General features: G+C 35.9%; 1 protein-coding gene across 1 annotated transcript; it reads right to left on the reverse strand.

The window, feature by feature from the left end:
* Window positions 1-5,125: 5,125 nt before the first annotated feature.
* LOC133329299 (uncharacterized) lies at window positions 5,126-26,320 on the reverse strand (the record flags this gene model as incomplete). Its single annotated transcript, XM_061537788.1, has 3 exons — window positions 5,126-5,353; window positions 14,841-14,960; window positions 26,187-26,320. Coding segments are annotated over 3 exons (482 nt in total), but the record flags the coding sequence as incomplete, so codon positions are not given.
* Window positions 26,321-27,375: the final 1,055 nt, after the last annotated feature.

The raw sequence follows: 27,375 nt of genomic DNA on the forward strand, positions 1-27,375 counted from the left end.
ATTTGATTGAGTCAGGTTCTGTCTCATGTTAAGAAATGCAGCTACGTCCACCTGCTGCAACCACAGATATTCAGGAGTAAGTCAGGTAGATTAGCCAGGGCAATTGAATAAGTGTACTGTGGTATGAGGGCCGTTTCACATCAATCCGCGCCCAATACAAGTCATGACGACTGCCCCATCCTGATCATAATTAGGCTAAAACTAATCTGGTTTTCCTGGTGATCTGGCGTTCTTCAGCCGCGATGGGTGGGGTGAGTTCCGAGAACGACATTCACTCTGTTTTCGTTCAGCGCAAATGCTGCCGGCAAGCGACTTGAGGCCTTTTAAACTTATCGCGATAGTGGCTTGCGCGAACGATTTGAACATGCTGTCGGATGTGACCCGAGTATTTTCGGGTAGTTGGTTTTTCGGAATTGTGCGTCCCTCGACTTGCACATTCAATAGCATTCTCATGTGGTGAATAATGTGGCCGACGACTTCGTGGCGGATATTTTCATACAAAAATATCAAAATAGGCGTTCAATATCACACACAGGATCTATAGGATACGACACCATGATCGTACAATCATCTGCATAGGTAACGATCTATATGCAGTCTAGAGGGCGTGGAATATGGGAAAGGTAGAGTGTTAACAGTTCCGGGGATATCACTCCACCCTGGGGAACTCTCTGCTTCATTCTACGGGGTTTTGACTTCTTATTCCTGGACTCCACGTACGACAAGCGTCAACATAAATAGTTGATTACCCAACGTTTCAAACTTGGCCGAAGGGAAGTGCTCACGTTGTCCTCAAACAGTGTGGCATGATTGAATGCATTGCTAGGTTAGGCACTTCCAACAATGTTCTATGATTCTGGACGATTCTGGTTAAGTCCTCGACTTGTATGTGTGGAGATGGCATGGACACGCTGTTGTTGTGCTGTGTAGCTTACGGAACCCATGTTGGAGGAGTAACCCCTCAAGAGTCTTCGCCACTGGTGACAAAAGTGAAATAGGTCTGTAAGATTCACCTTTGTTGGCATCCATGCATGGCTTCACTAGCGCGACCACCCCGCCCATTTGTCCAGGCTTCGGGAACGATGTGTGAGGCTATCGACAAATTGAGGACATTGGACAGGTACTCAACTCCTGGCTCGTCCACTTATTTCAGCATATCGCGTCCTTATATGATGCTACATGCAACATCACTTTAGCGGTACCTCCTCCGCGGGAAGACATTTTATACGACGTAGTACTCTGCGTCCTATCGCTCTCGGTATGCTCGATAATTTTTCGGTTAAAATCACTGGAGAGTTGCACCATCTAACTCCTTGCCATGTTAAGAATGATGATAGGAACTTCGCATGATTCTTAACATGGTTCGAGATCGACTTAACCATTACCCACAGTTTACTTACACCGGTGCCGATGGTGCAACTCTTCAGGTGCTCCAACCATTTATTCCGCTTATGCTCCTCAACTTATCTGCCGACATCCAACGTGAATTCCCTGACCTTGAGATCTGCTGGGTTATATCGACGGAGCTCATCACGCTCATTTGCTAGACCAACTGATTCCGCTGGGTAATTAGGTCACAGAATGCGACAGCAGCAGCTGTAATGATGTCCCGGAATTTCCTTTCTGCTACCCGTACATCAGAAGGAATGGAAAGTTATCTGAAGCGCTGGTTGGATAACTATCTAACTCCTTGCAGGTGGCTTTCCTATGCTTAAGGAAGGAGTGGTCTGCTTATGGAGACGATTATTGGGAGGTGGTCTGAGGCAAAAGACGGCTGTCAGTTGACGTCATTTATCAGACATGGTGACACCATATTCAGGTGGGGTCATCCTCATTAACTGTGCAGAACGTGTAGCTATCAATTTGCTCTGCCAGCACTGTTCCCCTCCTGTCATTACCTGGGAGGCAATGCCACAATTTAGACGGTTATTGCCATACGATAGGAAACTAATGTTAGGCAAATAACACTGTTCACAGCTATTAATCGGCGGTACGTACACGTTAAGCACCTCTAACTCGGCTGTACCATATTTTACTGCTACCCCATACATTCCATGTGTGGATCACTGGAGTCAAACGAGATAGGTCTGTATTGAACAGAGTGGTGCATAAGGAATGCTAGGCCCCCACCTCTATTTCTGGTGCGATCCAACCTCAGAACGTTGTAAACTTCACAACGCTGTACTTTACAATTTTCATTGAGCTTGGTTTCCTGCACCGACGCGACCAAGATATTATTTTGATTCATGAAGTCCACAATCTCATCAATTTTTTACTGGAAGACCATTGCAATTTAATTGCAGAAACGATGCACTATCAGGAGTAGGAATAACAACGTGCCGTGTTAAATGCTGAATATTGGGTTGCTTTTAAGGAGACTGCGATGGAGTTGCGTACTCCGACGAAGAAGAAGACGTCGTGGACGAAAACTCGTTGGGGATTGCGCAGCACAGTGCAACGTTCCTGAAGTGCGGTTCAAATTTTTGTTCGATCCCAGCTCGGACTAAAAGAATCCGGAATAAGCATTCCGGAAATGTTGCTCCCAAAACAGAAAAACAACAAAAATATATATAATTGGGGTGGGTAGAACCCGTTGCCGTGAGATTGAGTAGCTGAAGGGGATATTTTTAGGGGAGGGTGCATTTGTAGAAGTGCTGAATCTATTCTTAATGTACGAGTTAAAGGAAGTCTTTATAGACGAACTAAAGGGAGTCTTTATCGACGCGCTCAATGGCGATTTTGTAGTGGATCTGAAGGCTCCGTTATTTGTATGCTGATTTCTATGTTTATAGACTTGTAGAGCTGAAGGGAGCCTTATAGCCGAATTTTAGAGTCTTTAAAGATACTCAAGATATGCCCTTCTACCTAAGCTTTAGAAATCATCAACTATATTCTTATTTACTATGAGTCCGGAATGACACGGTACAAACCCTATTGTAAGTTGCCGTTAAAAAGCTTTTTCATCCATCAAAGAAAGCGTAATGCTAAAATATAGCAATTTCAATATGGAACCGTGGCTATAACTTTCAGAACACAGATATTTGGGTGAAATATTTATGTTGGGACGTGGTCAAAACATGGGCCTATACAAAAGCTATGGTCCGCAACATGCCGAACTTTAAGGGATGCTTTGTATGTGGGTTTTTAAGATGCTCGGCTTTTATTGAAACATTTTTGAGCAATAAGGTTTTAATTCTCCAAAAATCTGCCATGACAAAGTAGAGATCCTCCAATAATTATTATATATCCAATAGACATGTGTGACCATCCGTTCGTCCATTATAATCTGTAAACACAATATAGGTCACAGCTATAAACCAGTAAGGAAAGTAGTAAAGTCGGACGGGGCCGACTATATGATACCCTTCACCACTATGGGTATATTAAACAGGACTATTAACATGAAATTGGATGAAATAAAATATGTGATATTTATCAAAATGTGAATCTACCTAGATCTATCCATAAACATGTCATTCGTTTGTTACAATGGGACAAAAGTATGTAAATCGAGTTCAAACAAATATAAATAGGTCATCCGTTGGGTAATTCTATGCTCAATTTTGTTCGTTGTGCAAAATTTGATGTCAATCTGACTAACATGAGGATTTTGATGCCCAATTTACTTGAAATCGGGCGAAAAAATATATGAAAGCTCTATCCAAATATTAAGCGATTTTAAACAAACTTGTCACAGGTTAGTTTATACTAATTTCAGAACGTATTGTTCCTATCAGCCTATTGGTTTCTTGGTGCGTCAATTACTTAAAATCAGTCTGTAATAAAAGGGAGCTATATCTAAATCTGGACCGATTTCTACGAAACTAGGCAGACATCACTCTAGGCTCAATTCAGTACGTTATGCCAAATTTCGTGCAAATCGAATAATATATAGGGACTTTGGTGCACCATTTACATAAAATCGGACGAAACTATATATGGGAGCTACATATATCTAAATCTGGACCGATTTTCTCGAAACTTGGCAGACATCACTCTAGGCTTAATTCAGTACGTTATGCCAAATTTCGTGCAAATCGAAATGTATATAGGGACTTTGGGGCACCATTTACATGAAATCGGACGAAACTATATATAGGAGCTATATCTAAATCTGGACCGATTTTCTCGAAACTTGGCAGACATCACTCTAGGCCCAATTCAGTACGTTATGCCAAATTTCGTGCAAATCGAAAGATATATATGGGCTTTGGGCACCATTTACATGAAATCGGACGAAACTATATATGGGAGCTATATCTAAATCTGGACCGATTTTCACGAAATTTGGCAGACATGCGACCTGTACATTGTTTACAATTTAACATGGACAGACAGACAGACGGACGGAAGTGATTCTATGCATATTCTCAAATGGAACCATGTGTCTATCTCGTTTCCTTTTACCTGTTGCTAACATATGCAAAAAGACATAATACACTAAACCACAGTGTGGTGAAGGGTGGTTATACCCTTCACCATACTATGGTGAAGGGTATAACCACCCTCACGAAATTTTGCGTGTAGGATGGGTTCTTGCAAAAGAAGACCTCTATTGTTCTTGGTCATGATCCGTTGTCTATTTTTCTGTGGTTGTGAGACACCAGACCATGAGAACAAAAAATTACTTAAAATATTCAGGAACTCAAAACATGGACCTGCCAATTTTTCGGCCTACATGTTTTTTAGCCAGTTGAAAACCGTAAAACTGAATTACATCCATTTTGGTGGGGGAAATATTCCCAAGGCCTTTTAAATGCTTCAAATGGTACGTGGTATATGGGTGGCTATGTCAAGGCTTGGCCTATTTTGACATTAGGGATCCGGTATGTGCAAAATAACAAAAGTGAGGAGTGCAGTTATATCTAAATCATCAAGTTTCAAATTGTCTAAGTGGCCAAAAAAAGGTGCTGTATTTCTTAAGCTTCTTAAGCTGCTTTATTATTGAAAATCCATAATGATATTTTCTAATGAAATATTCTTTACAAAAGTACACCAACAATTCACTTTAAAATCGTTATTATTTTTAAATTCCAATTTTTTTTAATTCATTGAGAAATTCTTTTGGATCTCTGCTCTTGTTCGTTACTAAATTAAATTCCACAAAATTAAAATTAAATAATAATTACAATTCCGTATTCTCATTCTTCATCGCCATCTTACCTTTAATATGTGTCATATATGTATCCGAACGATCAATGACATTATCCTCATCATCCATATCGAAATAATCATCAGAGAATGTATGCACCACATTGACATTGCCAGCCTGTTTGGTGGCATGACGATTTTCTTCAACTGATTTTTCTGTAGATTTCCAATAGACATCGTGTATGTGGGCTGTACAGCGTATCTGCAAATGAAGGAAAAAATAAACAAACACATTCGTAAATGAACAGAATCTCATTAACAAAACCAGCTTGAAGTGAGCAAAGAAAAAAATTATAGCCGTTTAATTGATTAAGAAAATCTGATATGGAGTATTGGTTTTTATTGCAAAGAAAACAAGCCTATCCCAGCCGAGCTGGGACAAGTCCAAGTGTATATAAAAACACGCCAATAATCAATGAAACCCCTCTCAACTGACTGGCAAATGATTTTGAGATGACCATTGAATGAATTTTATTCATTGACGATTATCATTGATGTTCAAGCAATGCTATGGTAGCAACATCAGCGGTATAAAGGAAAATAATTTAAATAATCAGATCCACCCAATGCCTGCGGCTATGAAAATGAGGAAACCTGGCAGCCTACCGGCTATAGACATTTTCCTTTCCTTTTGGCCATTAATATGGTAAACATTTAATGCTTTATGGTCGATGTTGCTTGTTATTTTCCTTTCTCTGTAGTTGTTCCTTTTATTGTTGTTGTTGTTTATTTTGACTTTCAATGAATGACAGTTATATTTACCACTTGATGTGGTTAAACGCAGAGAAAATGATATAACGCCATATTGACTTATGTGAGGATGTGAGTGTATGTGTTGGTGTGCGTATGATATACTTATTTATATTGCATGTCATGAAGATGATGTTCACAGCAAATGAGCTGAAGATGTTCCTTGCAAAATGAAAGAATATATTAGGGTGGTTATGATCGACTTACGAACAGTAGACTTCGGAATAAATTATTTAAACAACCTAAGTTGAAAATGGACACCATAATCGTTTGGAAAAAAATTCTTTAAAAAATCCACGCTTATGGGCCTTATGGTCTTTGGAAAAAATTCTTTAAAAATCCACGCTTAGAAAAAATTCTTTAAAAAATGGGCCTTATGGTCTTTGGAAAAAATTCTTTAAAAAATCCACGCTTATGGGTCTTTGGAAAAAATTCTTTAAAAAATCCACGCTTATGGGTCTTTGGAAAAAATTCTTTAAAAAATCCACGCTTATGGGTCTTTGGAAAAAATTCTTTAAAAAATCCACGCTTATGGGTCTTTGGAAAAAATTCTTTAAAAAATCCACGCTTATGGGTCTTTGGAAAAAATTCTTTAAAAAATCCACGCTTATGGGTCTTTGGAAAAAATTCTTTAAAAAATCCAAGCTTATGGGTCTTTGGAAAAAATTCTTTAAAAAATCCAAGCTTATGGGTCTTTGGAAAAAATTCTTTAAAAAATCCACGCTTATGGGTGTTTGGAAAAAATTCTTTAAAAAATCCACGCTTATGGGTCTTTGGAAAAAATTCTTTAAAAGATCCACGCTTATGGGTCTTTGGAAAAAATTCTTTAAAAAATCCACGCTTATGGGTCTTTGGAAAAAATTCTTTAAAAAATCCACGCTTATGGGTCTTTGGAAAAAATTCTTTAAAAAATCCACGCTTATGGGTCTTTGGAAAAAATTATTTAAAAAATCCACGCTTATGGGTCTTTGGAAAAAATTATTTAAAAAATCCACGCTTATGGGTCTTTGGAAAAAAATCTTTAAAAAATCCACGCCTGTTTGCTTTGAAGGTTCCTCGGGAAAAATCCACGCCTGTTGCTTTAAAGGTTTCTCAGAAAAAAATCTTTAAAAAATCCACGATTAAGGGCCTGCATGTCTTTGGAAAAAATTATTTAAAAAATCCACGCTTATGGGTCTTTGGAAAAAATTATTTAAAAAATCCACGCTTATGGGTCTTTGGAAAAAATTCTTTAAAAAATCCACGCTTATGGGTCTTTGGAAAAAATTATTTAAAAAATCCACGCTTATGGGTCTTTGGAAAAAATTATTTAAAAAATCCACGCTTATGGGTCTTTGGAAAAAATTATTTAAAAAATCCACGCTTATGGGTCTTTGGAAAAAATTATTTAAAAAATCCACGCTTATGGGTCGTTGGAAAAAATTATTATAAAAAAATTATTTAATAATTATATAAAAAATCCAAAAAATCCATCCAAAATTATTATAAGAAAAATATTTAAAAAATCCAACAAATCCATTATTTAAAAAATCCACGCTTATGGACTTTCTGGTCTATGGCAAAAATACTTTAAAAAATCGTCGCTTATGGGCTTTTGGTCTTTGCCAATAATTATTTAAAAAATCAACGCTTTATGGTCTTTGGCAAAAATTGTTTAAAAAATCCACGCTTTATGGTCTTTGGCAAAAATTATTTAAAAATTCCACGCTTATGGGCTTTTGGTCTTTGCCAAACATTACTTAAAAATTCCACGCTTATGGGTCTTTTTGTCTTTGGAAAAAAATATATATTTTTTTTAAATTCCACGCGTATTGGCTTTTGATCTTTGCCAAAAATTATTTAAAAAATCCATGCTTTATGGTATTTGGCAAAGATTCTTTAAAAATTCCACGCTTATGGGCTTTGGTCTTTGTCAAAAATTATTTAAAAAATCAACGCTTAAGGGCCTGTATGCCTTTGGAAAAAAATCTTTAAAAAATCCACGTTTATGGGTCTTTGGAAAAAATAATTTAAAAATCCAAAATTATGGGTCATTGAAAAAATTATTTAAAAAATCCACGCTTATGGGTCTTTAGAAAAAAATATTTAAAAAATCCATGCGTATAGGCCTTATGGGCTTTGGAAAAATTAATTAAAAAATCCACGCTTTTGGGCCTTATGGTCTTTGGCAAAAATTATTTAAAAAATCCACGCATATGGGTATAATAGACTTTGAAAAAATGTATTTAAATATCCACGCTTTTGTTTCTGATAGACTTGGAAAAAATTAATTTAAAAAATCTATGCTTTTTGGTGTGATAGATTTTGAAAAAAATTACTTAAAGATCCACGGTCTTTGGAAAAAATATTAAAAAAATCAAGGAAGGAAAGCTTGAGGCAACCTTTCCAATATACCCTAATGTACACATTTTACCACATTCTCATTAACTTATCGACGTTCAAGTTGTTGTCTTATATCACATCCTAGTGCATACACCAACACACACGTACATAGATATGTATGCAAACACTTTTGTGTATTTGAGCATGCAATTATTTACATATACGTTATGAAGATGTGTGCGGTTTCTGTTAAGAACATATGACTGTATAAGTAATTGAGAGCAACAAGATGCACATGATAGCTCTGGATGAAACCTCTAAATCAATAATTGTGGTAATAATTGTGATAAGAATCTTGGAAAATATATGAAATTATAATCCGGAAAGTTATATGGAAATATATTAAGACTTAGACAATTACTTGGTATTCAAATAACGATAATCAAACATAAAAAACAAACCCAAACATTTAAATACCTCTATATAAGAAAAATGAACCTAAACCATTTTCAGAATAAACGACATAAATGTATCGTCTCAAATTTTATCTCATTTGGATAATAAATGCCACATGTTCTTGGCTTCAGAAATACATTGACATACTGACATGCATTAATTGACTTAGAAAGTGATTGCTAGTATATTCTTAAAAGTAGCAATGGGTCTATATAGATTAGTTTAGTATCATACAACGATATGCACAAATCCATAATATTCGAATTTCCCGGAACTCCTTCCTGATAGTATTCACTTTCCTTACTCAGAACCATACCTATTTGTTACAAGGTGTAATGTATGTGCCTATGATACATGATAATACGATACATGAAAATTGTGGGGTTGTTAAAGCTAACTTAACACCACTACAGGCATTTATAAAAATTCTTTCTGTGATTTTAGAAATGGGGTTTTTCAACTGCTTCTCGCTTATTGTGTTCGAGCATCAATGAAAACCTTAATATATTCATTGTGAAATTCCCTTGCTGTTGGCATGACCATCTGTCTCATAATATCTGGTAGTAAGACCACCAATGTAACCTCTATATAAATGAATCCTTCGATTTTGAAGTACATTAACGGTCATAATGCGATCGTAAATGATTTTCAGTGTAAAAATCAATAATAGATGTTTGTGTATTTCTTATCGATTTGATTAAAAATTACTACTCAAAAATGGGACTTTACGGCATATAATATGAAGCTTCGGGAAAATAGAAACACTATGCTACAGCAAATTATAAGTAATCACGTTTTACCAAGAATTAACCAATAAGGAATGTAGTAAAATCGGACTGGGCCGACTATATGATACCCTTCACCACTTTGGGTATATTCTACATATGTATCCTAAGAGACGACGCCATTTAGAAGAAAAATTGACATGATATTGAACGAACTTAAATATAAATCGAATCCGATTTTCTCGAAACTTAACACACGAGCTATGGTAGACTGATTTCCATCTCAAATGCGCGAAAATCCCCATAAACATGCAGAAAAACAATATCAAGTGCAACCAGTAAGGAAAGTAGTAAAGACGGACTGGGTCGACTATATAATGCCCTTCACCACTTTGGGTACATATGTATCCGAAAAGACGTCGCCTTTTTGAAGAAATTTTGACATAAAATTGAACCTATGCTCAATTTAATTTCATTTGGGCAAGTTTAGAGTCGTTTACGCACAGTGGGACAGATTTGTGTAAATCGATTTAAAGCAAACTTGACACACGGTATTCGGTATGCTGCACTGTTTAAAATTTAATCTCAATAAATAAGTCGAAATTATATATGGAAGCTGCGAGATATCTATATCTGAACCGATTTGAAGCAAACTTGCCAGTGATTAATTTATACTAATTTCAATACGTTGTGTCAATCGGCCTAGCTGTGGATCTTTAGTGCACAATTTACTTAAAATCGGACGAAAATATATATAGGAGGTGTACACATCATTCCAGACTTAATTCAATACGCTATGCCAAAATTCGTGCAAATCGAATGATTTTCCGAGACTTTGGTGCACCATTTACCTAAAATCGGACAAAACTATGTATGAAAGTTATATCTAAATCTGAATCGATTTTCAGGAAATTTTGGACACATCATTCTAGGCTCAATTCAGTACGCTATACCAAATTTCGTGCAAATCGAATCATATATAGGGACGTGGGTACCCCATTTACCTTAAATCGGACGAAAATATATATGGGAGCTATACCTAATTCTGAACCGATTCTCACGAAACTTAGCACACATCATTCTAGGCTCAATCCAGTATGGTACGCCAAATTTCGTGCAAATTGGAAGATATATAGTGACTTTGGTACACCATTTACCTTAAATCGGACGAACATATATATGGGAGCTATATCTTAATCTGGACAGATTTTTCCCAATTTCAATAGGGTTCATCCTTGGGCCGAACAAATGAACTGTGCCAAATTTCATCCAATTCGGATCATAAATGCGACCTGTACTTTGTTTACAATTTAACATGGACAGACGGACGGACATGTATAAATCGGCTCAGAAAGTGATTCTATGCATATTCTCAAAAGGAAAGGTATATCTCGATTATTTTTGCCTGTTACAAACATATGCACAAAGACATTATACCCTGTACCACAGTGTGGTGAAGAGTATAAAAACACAAAATTTCGGTAAATACTCTTGTCATGAGCAAACAAATACATAAACGAAGTTTTTAGAAATACTTCAACGTACAAAATATTCAATTATAGTAACTTTAGTACATTGTACAAAATTGTGTGCCTGTCACCTAACCTTGGTCTTTAGTGCATAATTTACATTACATCGGACGAATATGTCAAATTTCGTGCAAATCGAAAAATATAGGGGAAAATTGGAGCCCATTTACCTTAAATCGGACGAAAATATATATGGCTGCTATATACAAATTTGACCCGATTTTCTCGGAATTTGGCACACGTTATTCTCTCAATTGAGTACACAATGCAAGATATCACGCATATCGAAAGATATATAGGAACTTTGGTGCCCCATTTACCCTAAATCGGACGAAAATATATATTTGAGCTATATCTAAACCTGAGCCGATTTTCTCGAAACTTGACACACAACATTCTAGACACAATTCAGTATACTATGCAAAATTTCTTACAAATCGAACGATATGTATGGGCTTTAGTGCACCATTTACCAAAAAGGAAACGAGAAAGACACATGGTTCCTTTGAGAATATGCATAGAATCACTTTTTAAGTCGATTTCTGCATGTCCGTCCTTCTGTCCATGTTAAATTGTAAACAAAGTACAGGTCGCATTTATTATCCGATTTGGATGAAATTTGGCACAACTCACTTATTTGGCCCAAGGACGAACCCCATTGAAATTGGAAAAAATCTTTTCAGATTTAGATATAGATCCCATATATATTTTCGTCCGATTTAATGTAAATGGTGTTTATCTTTCGATTTGCACGAAATTTGGCACAGCGTGCTTAATTAGGTCTAGAGAGATGTGTGTTAAGTTTCCTGAAAATCGGTATAGATTTAGATATAGCTCCCATATATATTTTCGTCCGATTTAATGAAAATGGTGTACCAAAGTCCCCATATATCTTTCGATTTGCACAAAATTTGGCATATCGTAATGAATTAGGCCTAGAATGATGTGTGTTAAGTTTCCTGAAAATCGGCCCAACTCCCATATAAAATTTTGTCCGATTTAATTTAAATGTTATGTATATATGTATCTTTCGATTTTCAGGAAATATGGTATAGCGTAATAAATTAGGTCTAGAATTATGTGTGCTAAGTTTCGTGAAAATCGGTTCAGATTTAGATATAGCTCCTATATATTTTTTCTCCCGAGTGTATGGAAAATTGTGCACTTAAGACCCAAAGTGTGTCTGGTTGCCACATAATTTGGTGGAATGAACTGTAGTTAATAAAAGTTAACCTCTGGCAAGTCTCATTGAAATCGGTTCAGATTTTGATAAAGATTCTACAAGTATATTTTCGCCCAATTTTACACATAATTGGCACAAATTTTGCACAACGTACTGAAGTTAGTAAAACCTAGAGGTTGGATATAAATGCTTCGTCAATGTGGGTTTAATCGGCACAAAATTTTGCACTACGTACTGAAGTTACTATAACATAACTTGTGGCAAGTTTAGTTGAAATCGGTTTAGATTTAGATATAGCTTATATATATTGTTTGGTCAGATTTTAAGTAAAAGGCGCACCAAAGAGCCAAAAGTGGGGCCGTTTGCTACAAACTTTTGTACAATGTATTGAATTTAGTATAGCGTGCCGTGTGCTAAGTATAATAAGAATCGGTTCAGATTTAGATAAAACACCCATATATAGTATCGTCCGATTTTAAGTAAATTGTTCACCAAAGACCCAAAGGCAGACCGATTGACACAAAATGTTGGACAACGTACTGAAGTTAATATAACCTAGCGTGTGGAAAGTTTTGAAATCGGTGCAGATTTGGATGGAGGTCCTTATATATATATATATATATATTTATATCCTTTACATTGCTTTATATAATTTTGTCTCATTTTAAGAAACAACCAACCATATATCTGATCAAAATGAAAAATTTAGTGTAGGTTGCACTATGACATGTTTACGGATCCATTTTAATTTTAATGTTCCCCTTAAAAATTCGACGTCTGTTATGATTCATCTGTTGAATATAACCAGAGTGGTGAAGGGTATCATATAGTCGGCCCCGTCCGACTTTACTACTTTCCTTACTGGTTTTGGTTAGAGTTTATAGTCCCTCTAGAGTCCATTGTTATATGCAGAACATCACACATTTTACAGGCGATCTGACAAAAACTTAGATGATAATCGGTCAATATTCCGAGGGTAAAATCAACCAAAACCTGAAGTGACGAAATATTTATTTTCTGGGATAAATATTAACCTCGAGAAAACGAGATTTGGAAAATATACCAGGGAGAGAAAGTGAATCTGTTATCCTATAATCGGTCAGGAGGTCTCCAAGACGTACGCATACAAAAGATGTTTTGACAATGAAAATTCTCACTTTGTATGGCCAATAGGATAGAAAATATAACTACGACCGCAGAAAACAAATGAGAGCTATTACAAAATGTAGACTTATAGCCAGGACTTGTTGTCAGGGGGGTTTCCCACTGCCACAAAAAATTTGAAAAAAGTAGAACCGATTCATATTGAAATTGCGGGTCTACCTGCGAAATTAATTTGTCTTTGAATAAAGGAAGCTAAATCATTACTTCGTATATTAATACGTTTGTAAGTAAGCAAATGATGGTCCGAAATGTTCAAGTCGTCTTGAAATGATGTTCGAAATGGAGGGATTACATAAGGAGAAGAGATAGGCGTAATACACATTCCAAAAAATATAATGTATATAAGTCTGAAAATTGTATCTAAAGTAGTGTCGAGTGAATGGATATGAAACCACAAACGCATAACATTACCGGATCGAGAGTGGTCTCTATTAGAACATTGATATATCTAGAAATAGTCACTTTAATTATTTAAACCCCTCCATGAAATTCCCTTTTATGTGATTTTCTTAGAAATTTGTGCCCCTTCTCATCTCAAATAAATTTCCCAAACTCTACTACAAACCTATATCTCACTTTCCGTACTAAGTGGAAATTTTATCCTGAAAGGATATAATTATAACCACAAGCAAACAAAAGCCACAGAATACAAGGCGCAAAAATTACAATTAACCATAAAATGTTACCATGGACGTGTCATGAGTTCTAAATGGACAACCCACCAAAACTAGAAGCTGAGTTAAAATAAAGAGGACATAAAACAATTCATTGGCCATAGAGGACATCTGGTCATTTGGATGTTGTTGTTGTCGTCGTCCTCCTCGTAAAATAATGCTGCATCGGCCAACAATAACAAACAATTAAGCGGCCAAATGTAATGTTTTTTATTGCCTACATGAAATGACTATAGAAACGGCCCAGTGTGGTCATGATGATGACAATTATGCCCAAAGAAGAGTCTGGATAAATGTCCTTTAATGAATTCCAATGTTTAGAAGCATGTACAATTAATTACTTAATATTTAAACATACATACACCCAAAGGAGATAAGCAAAGGACAATGGTGATGGCTTTGCTACAAGGGCTAGATCATGTTTAACAAAAGGATTTGTTTTTATATTAGCCTAGATGGGTGGGAAACTTTACCAAATTGATATTTCCTCTAAGTCGTCTCCGTCGTCGTTGAGGTTTTCTTCTTCTCTTTTTCTACTACTGCCACAATCACCAGGTAAATAATGGCCCATAACTCGGCAGGGTGCAGATTGTACATTTGCATTTGCTGTACGAACTCTTAATAGTTCGACATTTATCACTTTTAAATGGAAAAACTTGCTACTTTTTATAGGCCCTACACAGGGATATTTAGGTTTATGGCCACCTCACTTAAGCATACCCTAACTATAGTTTGTTTGGAACTTAGACAGCTGTTTGGCTCAGTGGTGGATACCTTATTGCTAGCTGGCTGGCTCGCTTGCTGTGTTCATTTGGCCATTCATTCCTTTTGACAATCAAGGGATGATAATTCAACTTTTATGGAGATTCTAACTCTCGATACTTACTTTTAATTTGCCATAAATAAAATGTTGCGGTGTTACCACAAAATGTATGCCCGATGTTATTGTCTCCATTTCACGTGTATCCTTTACAGGTTTGTAATGTTTAATGTGTACCGGATTTGTCTAAAAAAAGAAACAATGGAGAAGAAGAAGAGGAATAGTGAGTATTAAGGCATCACAAGATAAAAGTGTTAATTAAAAGTTAGTTGAATAATAACTGTAATTAAGTTAATGTTAAGTAGTATATAACAATATGAAGTGTTTTTCATAGAAAGATGAGAACAAAGTGGGGGAAAAACTACAGCTGCTACATAATGTACAATAAGTTTTGTGCATGAATACTTATACGCTGCCACTTCAAAATAATCTAATACAATATACATTTTATTAAAAGCTCAAAAACGTATGGAATTGGTCACAGTTCATATGCCACCCGAATGACGTGGTTCAGATTTCGTTTAAGTCGGTCTTTGGTGCACTATTTGCATGATATCGAATGAAAAACTATATGGGAGCTTTGTCTATATTTGAACTGATTGTCACCTTAATCCCAGGTTAATCTTGGGGTCAATAAAATAATTCGTGCGATATTCGGTAGCAATTGGATAACACATGTGACTTATACTTTCTTGAAAAGTACATGAACAAACAGATGGACGAACATGTTTAAGTCGACTTAAAAAGTGAATTTTCAGAACTAACTACTGATCTATCTACAGTGCAGAATTGGCTGAGATAATATAAAGTTAAACAAGTGAAAAAGCGTTAAGTTCAGCCGGACCGAACTTTGGATACCCTCCATCATAGATATGCTAACGTACTAGAAATGAAAATGTAAGGAACATACCAAAAGGTGGCATTTCTAAAGCCGGCATTTCTATAAACGGATTATGTAAACCAGAAATTTTTAATGGATAATTATACCCTCAGCCTTATGGCTTATGAGGGTGTATACACTTTAACACGGTGAAAATGTGCCTCTAGACCCCATGTTTCTTTGGACCAAATCCGTTTCAGAAAATTTAGATTTCATCCAAACTTTTCCCATCCTATTATTTCTTCCAAACATAGTTCAAATTCGAAGATGGAGAATATCGGTCCACTCCTTCTGGAACCTACACAAAGGGGCTAGATCTAAATGCGGCTATAGTTCATTATCGAACCTTACGTTCTAATTTTTTATCTCGCTATCCTTCGCAGGTGAAATGATTACAACAATATGATTAGAACCAATATAAACCAGTGAGCGGAGCAGTATAGTCGGACGGGGCCGACCATACGATACCGTACACAACTACCACTATCTTTCTGCGAATTTTTATTCCGAGCCGTGATAGCGTTAGTTGCACCCTCTTGCCCGATTTGAGGTCAACAGCACCTCTCCTTTACACTGACATATTTTCCGGATATAATCAATATTCAGTACAGCCCTTCTAATTACTTGTCCGTATTCCCTTCACCGTGGCTTGTGTTGTGATGTTCGGCTTATTACACTGTGCAGCACTAAAATCTTGAACCAATCGAGACCCCCAAAATCTTGAAGCTTGTGATGGTGGAAGAAAATCCCTAGCTGGGTTTTGCATTATTAGCTAAGGTTTTCTTTTAAATTAATTTTTAAAATATTCGACTGGAGGTGGATTTTAACAATTTTCGAATAATACGTACTTCTTACTGAGTCTATATTTCGTGAACTATTCGAAATATTGCTTTTCTCTCTTAGGCAATATTATTCCTCTTAATTAGAACTAAAAATTTGTTCTTGAGATAAAATCAATAAAACATCACCATCATACTGAAAATAGCACAACTGCAAAAAAATTAAAATTTCGACATACTTTTTCCATGTTTTTTCACACTTAATTCAGAAACTGTTACTGACTCGACCAAACAATATATGACACGAAGATAGCCAATAGCAAATCAAACAACTCTTCTTAAAACCCCGATTTCATTGGTTGACTCCTTCACATAGTTATAGCCTCACAAATTCATCAAAATGAACCAAAGAAATTCACTCCCAATTGTATGTTTATAGAAATAAAAATTGCTATGTTTTTTCAATAAATAGGTACAAAATTAAAGTAAAAATTAAAATGTTTGGGCCCTTTAGTTTTTTTCGAAGACAGGTCGCAGCGATATATGCACAGGGTAAACGCAGGAACTGGAGGTGCGACCTTAAAGTTGTCAATATTTTGGATGGCCAAAGTATTATTGCTTTTTGTGCCGTTGCGACACACGAGCAAAAGTCGATCACTACTCGCACACAGCAGAGCCACTAATAAAAACCAATAAGGAAAGTAGTAAAGTCGGACGGGGCCGACTATATTATACCTTTCACCACTTTGGGTATATTCAACAGATGAAGGACCAGTAAACTTAAATTGGATCCATAAACATGTCGTTCTGCAACCGATACTAAATTAGGGATTTTCTTCCACCATCACAAGCTTCAAGATTTTGGGGGTCTCGATTGGTTCAAGATTTTAAAGTTAAAAAATGTGTCACTGTGTTATTGTAGCCTATAGAATTAAAAAAAAAAACACACACAAAAAATAAGTTTTCGGTCCACTTCATCCCAAAATTATTATCTGATTATCACCGAAACATTTCAAAGTGATCTCCAGTGCGGTAATGGTTTATTAAATAATATCTGAATACGTTATCACCTGTAAATATTTACGTGTAACTCCCACATCCGAATACATACGACCTTATAATTGGTATCAATTTAAAGGCCAACCACTCCTATTGGATATACTATCAACTTATCGGCTCTATATCCTTCAGGAGCAAATTTATACAAATTTTGTAATTTTTCACACAAAAGTTTGGGTCCATTTGACCCGCTTAATATAGACCAATCTTTATCAAAAAAGGCATGCTTATTCTTAAGCCCGATACCTTTTTCCATGTAAAATTTCGCGACGTTCGGGCCATAATTCCGGCCTCTGGAGTGAAAAGAAAAACCGACAAAAATTTAGTATTTGGTCCATTTCATCCCCTAAATATTAACCGATCTTTACCAAAAATAGGGGTCTTCATTGGCCAGAACCCATCCTGCATGCAAAATTTCGTGAAGATTGGTCAATAACTGTGGCCTGTATCGTGTTTAAAAATTATAATGGACAGACGGACGGACTCACATGTCTAGATCGACTCAGCTAGTCGAGATATGAAGATCGGTATACATAATGGTGGGTCTAGGACCAATATTTCGCAGCGTTACAAACTTTTGGGGCTGCACGAAGCTATAATACCCTGACAACATAGTTGTGTAGGGTATAAATATTGCGATATCTATCGTGAATTCAACAGACCGACCGACACGAAATGACACATTTAATATACACTCCACCTAATGATAATCATCTTAACCTTTCTACTATGTTTGAACAAAATCAGATATATTATGTTGGGGTCGTATTGTGATCCACACATTTTCTTGAGAGAAAAACAGGGCAGAAGTATGTAATAAAGAAATAAAACCAGAAAGAAAAGTAGTAAAGTCGGATTGGGCCGACTATATGATACCCTTCAACCACTTTGGGTATATTGTACATATGTATCCTTACAAATGTCCTTACCAGACCGATTTAGAGTGGTCTGCGTACAATGGGACAAATTAATGGAAAACTATTTGTAGCTAAATTGATACAAGCTATTCGGTACGCGGCACTGTTAAAAATTTAATTTCAATCAAACACCCGTTCGAAATGCATATGGAAGCTATGGCTGCATCTGCACAAATTTCAACAAAACGCAATAACGTCATTCAAGTATCAATTTGATACGTTGTGCAAAAAATCGTGTTAATCGGACAGAAATTATGAGACAGAATATGTTAAATCGGACGAAAAAATATATGGGAGCTATATATAAAACTAAGCTGATTTTCACGAAACTAAACACACATCACTCTACTCTTAATTCAGTACGCTATGCAAAATTTCGTGCAAAACGAAAGATACATAGGGATTTTGGTGCACCATTTGCCTTTAATCGGTCGAATATATAAAAGGAAGCTATATCTAAATATGAACCGATTTTCACGAAACTTAGCACACATCATTCTAGAGTTAATTCAGTAGGCTGTGCCAAATTTCGTGCAAATCGAAGAATATTTAAGTACTTTGGTGCACCATTTACCTTAAATCGGACGAAAATATATAAGGGAGGTCTATCAAAATCTAAACTGATTTTCCCACAACTTGGCACACATTTAGTTAAAATCGGACGAAAATATTAATAGAAGCTATATGCATATTGGTCATATTTTTGGTCCTTGGAGCTTCATTTACTTTAAATCGGAGGAAAATATATATAGGATCTAGATCTGAATCTGAACCGATCCCAACAAAATTTGACACACATTGGACTACACTAATTTCAGTAAGTTGTGCAAACTTTTGTGTCAATCGGCCTAGCATGGGGTCTTTGTTGCATCATTAGGTTAAAATCGGACGAAACTATATATGGGAGCTACATCTACATGTGATCCGAACTATTTCAGTCCGCTGTGCAAAATTTTGTGGCAATTAGCCTAACATTGGGTTCTTGGTGCACTACTCACTTAAAATCGGACAACTTGAAGAATATGTATAGGGACCATGGTGCATAATTTGCTTTACCCAAAGAGGTGAAGGGTATCATATAGTCGGTCCCGCCTGCCTAACTGGTAACAAACAACTGACTGAATTGTCATAAACGGTGAAATCTTGGGAATATGGTCGTATAATTGATGGCCGTATTGATACGGGCATCAAGCATACGCTACAAAGTTCTACAAATAGACTTTGTGTTTTCGTTTATAACTTATCGAAATAAAGCACATATACAGCGATTTTTACATGTCCGTCTGTCTTTTGTAAAAACTCTAAGCGAATTGAGATATATAGCCACATTTTTGAACCCATGTTGATTTTTTTGAAAAGTTGGCCAGCTAAATACTGCACCACAAGGACATGTACAAATTCCTATCATTAACGAAAACGATTTACACATTTTAAATTTAATACCTCACCTAGCAAAAACTCTATAGAATAAATTTTCTACGAAAAAATCGCTTCTATAATAAACAATGTAATTATCATGATTAAGCACCATTACCCCCATTTAGTAAATAGTTTTCCCTCTGTTAAATAAATTTAAATTATGGTATTTAAACTTTTCCAGTAATATTTTTAAAACTTTTGCTGACACAATTTCAATTGAAATAACGAACAAAAAATTTAACTATTTTTAAATGTTTTAATTTTGTGCATTATTTTATTCAACCCTCTCCCTCTTTCTCCCTTTTGGAAAGTTTTTTTTAAGTTTTGACAATGGATGTTTGTATAAAATGTGTATTTTTTTGTTGAGCTCATGCAAATATTTCGGTCGTCCCACACACAAACAAAAAATTGCTGTTAATGTTCTTTGTAAATTAAAAGTCGAGATTTTTTCTATATTTGGTTGGTTGGTTTTTAGCTTTCCGACGACGCATTACATAGTTTTTCCGCATGTAATTATAAGCTATGTCATGAGACTGTCTGGAAATATATACATATATTTTTAGGGTAAATTACTATTAGCGGGAATATATGGGTGAGAACATTGCTTGAAATTAATTAATTGCAGTTGAATAGCTTCGGGAATTTTTTTGGTGGAACTGGTGTCCATTGACTTGTTTTGAGGTGTCAACTATATAGCTGAGTTCTGATATGTCACAAAAATATGAATTTTCTTGTAATAAGAATTTTATTTTTAATTAATATTTTTGTACCAAAAATCATCACCTTTATATGGTGGAAATTCCCATATCCACATTGTTGCATGTTGTCAAACCCCCCAGTTGGCTGTTTGACTCGTTACCACAACGGAACAATACTGAAACCGACAAAACAAAATAAGGCCATCCTCAGTTCCTAATTGTACCTTAAATTACCAAAAATACGCCATTCTAGTAAACATTGTGACACAAATTACCCATTCGCTGGTGAATTGTACAAAAAACGCAATCACAGACACACTCACACACTTTCATATAATGCACACAACAACAACACCACTATGTATCCTGTTGTAATCTAAGTAGGAAACCACGAATGGGATAGTTAAAGGCAAAAGTCGTATGCAGCGGCAAGGGAATAGAGCAGGGACGACGACGACAAAATACAACCGTAACAAAGCCACAGATGCGTCTCATTATTAAAACAACGTACAAAACCAAAACGAAAGCAACAGCTCTTTCACCCAACACGGACACACATACCCACACACCGAAAATGCAACAAAATAACATAAATGTTGAAAAGTTTTGCCTTCGCTGGGTAGCATATGCGAATGTTGACTAGCTATGACAACACGTTATGCAGGACATTTGTGGTTTTATATGGGAATTAATGTATATTAGGGTGGTGGCGTGGTATGGAAATTTTGCTCGAAGAATTCATAGAAGTTTTTTTAACATTTAAATAATTAAATACGCCGATGTATATAGCCGATATAAGTGCGTATTAAAGATTTTTAGTTAAGCCAATAATAACAACTGCACCCGAAATTGATAATTTGGTATATAGTTTGTGTTCCAGCAGGTGTAATCTCATATACATTTATTTACGCAAACCTTAATATTTAATGCCAGGATGCAGAACTATCGGTTCTTCATAACATGAACATAAGCCATGTACCAACGTGGAAGTGAAATTAGGATTCCTTCTGTCACCCATCATGTATACCATTGTACTGGATGAAATAATGAAGTCCCCCACGACAATTCGAAGACTATTTCTTCTATCTCACAAGATTTTCAATATGGATTATAATTTAGAAGACCTACAGAGACTAGTTCGCCAAACCGAAGCTTAAAATAGGCAGTGACGAAAGTAACAGATATGCATATACAGTTCTCTCAGGATCATATGCGAAACATTCTGGCCCAACACCGAAGAAACGTAGAGGTGACGAACTTAGTGGTATCGAACAATAACCCACGAATTAAGACAAAACAAGTGAAAAAGCAGGGTCGAACATTGGATAGCCTTCACCATAAATATATAATTACTTGATAGGAAAGATCGAACCCCACGATGTTATAAAAAATGGTTCAGATTTTTAAATAGGGGACATTAAACATAAATGAAACTATGTAAACAATGGAGGCAAGATATGCCTATATGTGGATCGATATAGCACAATTTCGAACTTGATCTTTTATTTGTGTCTCCTTCTAAAAGCTAATATAATTCGTTGCCTAACACCGGCACAAGAAATTCATAACGATATGGTGAATGTGTTAGGTGATAATGTTCCTTCATATGCAATAGTAAACCAGTAAGGAAAGTTAAAAAGTCGGACGGTGCGGACTACTGCTTTGGATACATACAAGATATGCTAATATCCAACAGATAGATGCTAATATCCTGAAATGGAATGGGGGTAAATTAAATGTGTGATCTACATAGATATTAAAACCCCATGGACATTCCATTCTGAAATCTATGAAAAATTGTATATCAATCGGATTCTTTTGTGTACCATTTGTATGAAATCGAACAAAATAATGTATGTGGAGCTATATGTAAATCTGGAACTAATTGAGAAAACGTGGTATGCTGCAGCACAGAGCGCTATTCACAATTTTATCTCGTGTATATGGAACAGACGTAGGCTCCTCGGTGCACCATTTACCAATCGGAAGAAACCATATATGGGATCCCTATCTAGATCTGAATGAACCTATCTCAATACATTGTACCCAATTTTGTATTAATCAGACAATCCTTGGGAGTTTTGTGCACCATTTACCAAAAAAATCGGTATAGGGGAGCAATATTCAAATCAAAACCGATTTTCACAAAACTTCGTATACATTAAGGTGGACCTACTTTAATACGTTCTGAAAAATGTTGTCTCAATAGAAATGAATATTGAAACTTTTGTGCACAATTTACCTAAAATCGGACGAATACTGTGCAGGATAACTTTAAGTGGCACAAGGTCAGCAGTTAAAGTAGGAAAGGACCTATCGGAGCCCTTCAATACCGAACGAGGACTCAGACAAGGTGACAGTTTGTCGTGTGATCTTTTTAACATCCTGCTGGAAAAGATCATACGAGACGCAAAGTTGAACAGAAATGGCACTCTGTACACCAAACAACACATGTTACTCGCCTACGCCGATAACATCGATATAATGGATCGAACATTGCGAGCGGTAACATCCACCTTTGAACAAATTGAAAATGAGTCTGCCAAAGTGGGTCTTGCAGTAAACGGCAAGAAGACCAAGCTGATGGTATCAACGCGCAAGAAGTCCAGTAGACTCGGACTAACTGTGGAACTTGAGAACTACAGATTCGAGGTAGTTAAAGACTTTATATACCTTGGTACCGCCATAAATACAACGAATGGCATCAGTTTTGAAATTCGGAGAAGGAATGTAATGGCCAACAGATGCCACTATGGTCTAAGTAAGCAGTTTAGAAACAAGGCCACCTCCCGCCAGACCAAACTCACACTTTATAAAACGCTGATACTACCCGTGCTATTATATGGATCAGAAGCATGGGTACTTGCGCAAGCAGATGAGGCAGCTATTGGGGTGTTTAAAAGAAAAATTCTCCGAAAGATCTACGGACCGATCTGCGTCAACGGTGAATATCGGCGTCGAATGAACCACGAGCTTTACCATTTATACGCGGACATCGACATAGTCAGTCGTATTGAGCTGCAGCGACTACGGGGCTAGGCCATGTTGTGCGGATGAATGAGAATGCCCCAGTTCAAAAGGCATATACAAATGAGTCTACTGATGGTTCCCGTAGAAGGGGAAGGCCACGAATTAGATGGAAAGACCAAGTAGAAAACAACATCTTGGAACGTGGTCTTTCACATTGGTGGAATTGCGCACAAGACCAACGCGCTTGGAAATCTTTTTTAAGCTCGGCTTATGGAACAACCGTTCTATAACAAGCCAGCTAAGTAAGTAAGTAATATCTAAATCTGAACCTATTTTCTCGAAATTTAGTACACTATGCAAAATTTCAAGCAAATCGAAAGATATATAGGGACTTTGGTGCACTTTTTACATAAAATTGGACGAAAATATATATGGGAGCTATATCTAAATCTGAACCGATTTTTCTCAATTCGTCCTTGTGCCAAATAAGTGACCTATGACAAATTTCATCCAATTGTACTTTGTTTACAATTTAACATGGACAGACAGACAGACGGAGGGACGGGCATGCATAATTTTACTTAGAAAGTGATTCTATGCATATTCTCAAAAGGAACCATGTGTCTATCTCGTTTCCTTTTGCCTGTTACAAACATATGCACAAAGACATAATACGCTGTACCACAGTGTGGTAAAGCGTATAAATATGATATATAGGTTCACGTGTTGGTTTGACTCCACATAAAGAAATACCCAAATATTCGGTACTTTTGGCAAACATTTTTTTTAACGGAATTTGTTGTTATTTGGTGCTTTGGGATTCCATTAGATAGCAAATCTCCCTACCAAAAAATATCGATATTTGTCCACTTATAAGGACGTTTTTCAATCAAAATGGGTATAATTAAATATGTTGAGTATTCATTGTTTCACACATCTTTCTAATAAAACTTATCAATATTGATGAACATTTTACGATAGTCCCAATTTGGTATTTTTGGCACGTTTTCTATCAAATTAGCATTTTGAATTCACAAAACAAATCATCAAACCAAAAATCATCAACATTGGTCCTTTTCAAATCGTAGTGCCAAAGCTACAAAGCGTAGTGCCAAAAATTATTAATATTGAAACATTTTCTGGATAGCCCCATATAACGGTACCCACAACTATTACACATTTGGGAATTATGGGCAAAGGGGCCCCTTAATAAAAGTATTGCTGTATGCAAAGTTTTGATCAAATCTGAACTATATCCGATTGATGTTAGACTCTATGGGGCCGTACAATAAAGAGAGTTCATCATATGTGGGAAACACTGCGATAAGTTGTGCTGTAGATATCGTCTTCGGATTTAATTTATGTTTGGTAAAAACATTACATTAAAAGGTTGAAACTCAATTTTAAACCTTTCTAGTATTTTTTGCCCATATATTATTCAGAACTCAGTTGCAGTACCATACACCAATTAAATAAATTCCAGCCTTTCAATTATGTTGAGCAAAAACAGAACAAAACTTCTTACTTGCATCGAATTATGGCATTCAACCGGCTAATGCAATTGTTTATGCGGCAATATTACATTTAATTTGCCTCCATTTACTTATTTAGTTTCATGTTTTGGCATTACACCTCAAAATAAAAGAACAAAAACCAAAAAATAGCAAAATTACCGTAACAAAAATAAATATCCGCACCTTAGCTAAGTATTAGCCACCCAGCTCTCTCATACTCTTTCCTGAAGGATATCCGTATAACTTTCGTGTGAGGAGCTGTAAAAACATTTTCGGTGTGTTTGCACCTAAAAATTCTTTAAGTGGACATTAAATTATATTCCCATGGTTTGTTGATGTTGTTGTTCTAAAGAGTTTTTCTGTTTGTGTTGAAATACAAGGATTGCTGTTGTTGGGGTTTTTGCTTTCTCGACAATTTCGTAACTTCTGTTTGACTATGGCTGCTGCTGATGTTGTGGATAGGTATTTCTTGGTTAGTGTTAGAGAATTGGGTGGTGTGATGTGATGCGGAGTGGAGTGTTGGACAACAAAAAAGTTACTAATATGTTTGCCTGACCAATGAGTTTAACATGGCTTGTAGTTGCTGCTGTTATAACAGAGTTTAGTTCCTCTTTTAGTCGTTGCTGCTGTTGTTGTTGCTACTTTTTTGTTGCTTTATCTCTATAAAACCAGACAAAGTTTTGTTCATGTTCTGTATGGTTTGCAGGGGGGCTAGAGTGTTGTTTTATTTAACATTAAGCCTTGTTTACATTTTTGGCAAACCCCGCAAATTCCGTCTCTACCACTCCCCCCCGCACATATACCCTTTAACCACACAAACATCTGTAAAACTTGGTCCTTTCAGTTGAATAAAATAGGAAATTCTGTTCCTGTGTTTCATAGATTTGCCTGTTTTTGACTATAGTTTTCTGCTGCTTTTGTTGTTGTAATATTTCTCAGCGCCAAAAAGTTAGTTTAACAATATTCAGATGTTTTTATTTATGTATTTATTTGTTTGTTTGTGTGTTGATTTTTTCTGGTTAGTACTGTTGTGTAATAATTGTGTGGACAATGGCCAGGACATTACTTAACACTAAGCCATATTTATTGGCTCAGTAATAAGTTTAAAATTAAAAAAAAAACATTTTGCAAATTTAAGCCTTAAAATAGTTTTTTTTTCATAAATGCCAAACTTACCTCATAACCATTAATATACCACGTGATATTTGCACCTGGCCTTGAGTGTCCCGATGTACAATTGCCTCGCACTATATCACCAACTTTGTAACGTGAACGTATGCCAGTTATAACTGGATCTCTAGCCGGCACCACTAGAATGGGAATGAAAAAATGTTTTAGTTAATACATTATTTTTATTTAAACATTTTTATATCAAAAGTCGAAGCCAAAAATGGCGTATGATTCATATAATTCATACGCACATAGAACCTTATGATTAAATCGTCAAATAAATGGAAGTTGAGTGACAGTTACACTGCCATGTGAACCAATATCGAGTGGTGGATTACAAATCATAAAACAAAACGGTGCATACTTGGACATTCCGAAGCATGTTAAATAAAGTCCTATAGTTGATATAAAAATAATGGATTTATTTTCCCTAATCTAATATTAAATTGGTAGGAATTTTTATATAGTGGCTAGGTCCAAATGCAGTATGATATAGTACATTATCAAATCTGACGTTCTATTTTTTACTGTACACCATAGTATGGAGGGTATATTAATATTGTTTTTCCGTTTGTAACTCATCGAAATAATAATTTCCGACCTTTTAAACGAATTGAAATAGATCGCCAAAATTTAGCATTGAGTCGTCTTTTGTCAGGTCAAGTTCGAAGGTGCGCTGTATCGGTCCACGTTTAGGCATAGCTCCCATATAAGGGTATCCCCCAATTTTCGGTATTTTTAAGTTCTTGGCCGTGTTTTTCAACCGAATTCGCTGAAAATTGGTACATTGGGTTCTTATTGGGTACTAAATTTCTACAAAAGAAATTATAAATGTAGGTCTAACTTTTCTGGTAGCCGCCTTATAACGGTATGCCTAAATTTCAGTATTTTGTATTTTTCCAACGAATTGGCTGTAATTAAATATTTTGAGTTCTTAATAGGTAACAATCTCTCCACAAAAAATTACGAATGTTGGTAATTTTTTTTTCGGATAGCTCCATATAAAGTTATCCTTAATTTTCGGTATTTTGAGGTTCTTGAGCTCGTTTTTAAAACGAATTCGCTTTAAGGGAACCCCACCCATTCTCAATTTTAATTTTTCAAAGATTTTCAATGGGCTGGTAAATCAATACCAATGCTTGTTAAGGTTTGTAGCTTTGCACATATATATTTGAAGATTTAAAAGAGAAGAAAC

The sequence above is a fragment of the Musca vetustissima genome, unplaced genomic scaffold, assembly GCF_032173495.1.
Source record: "Musca vetustissima isolate MV318-11 ecotype Yass unplaced genomic scaffold, APGP_CSIRO_Mvet_v1 utg78939, whole genome shotgun sequence".
Taxonomy (NCBI): domain Eukaryota; kingdom Metazoa; phylum Arthropoda; class Insecta; order Diptera; family Muscidae; genus Musca; species Musca vetustissima.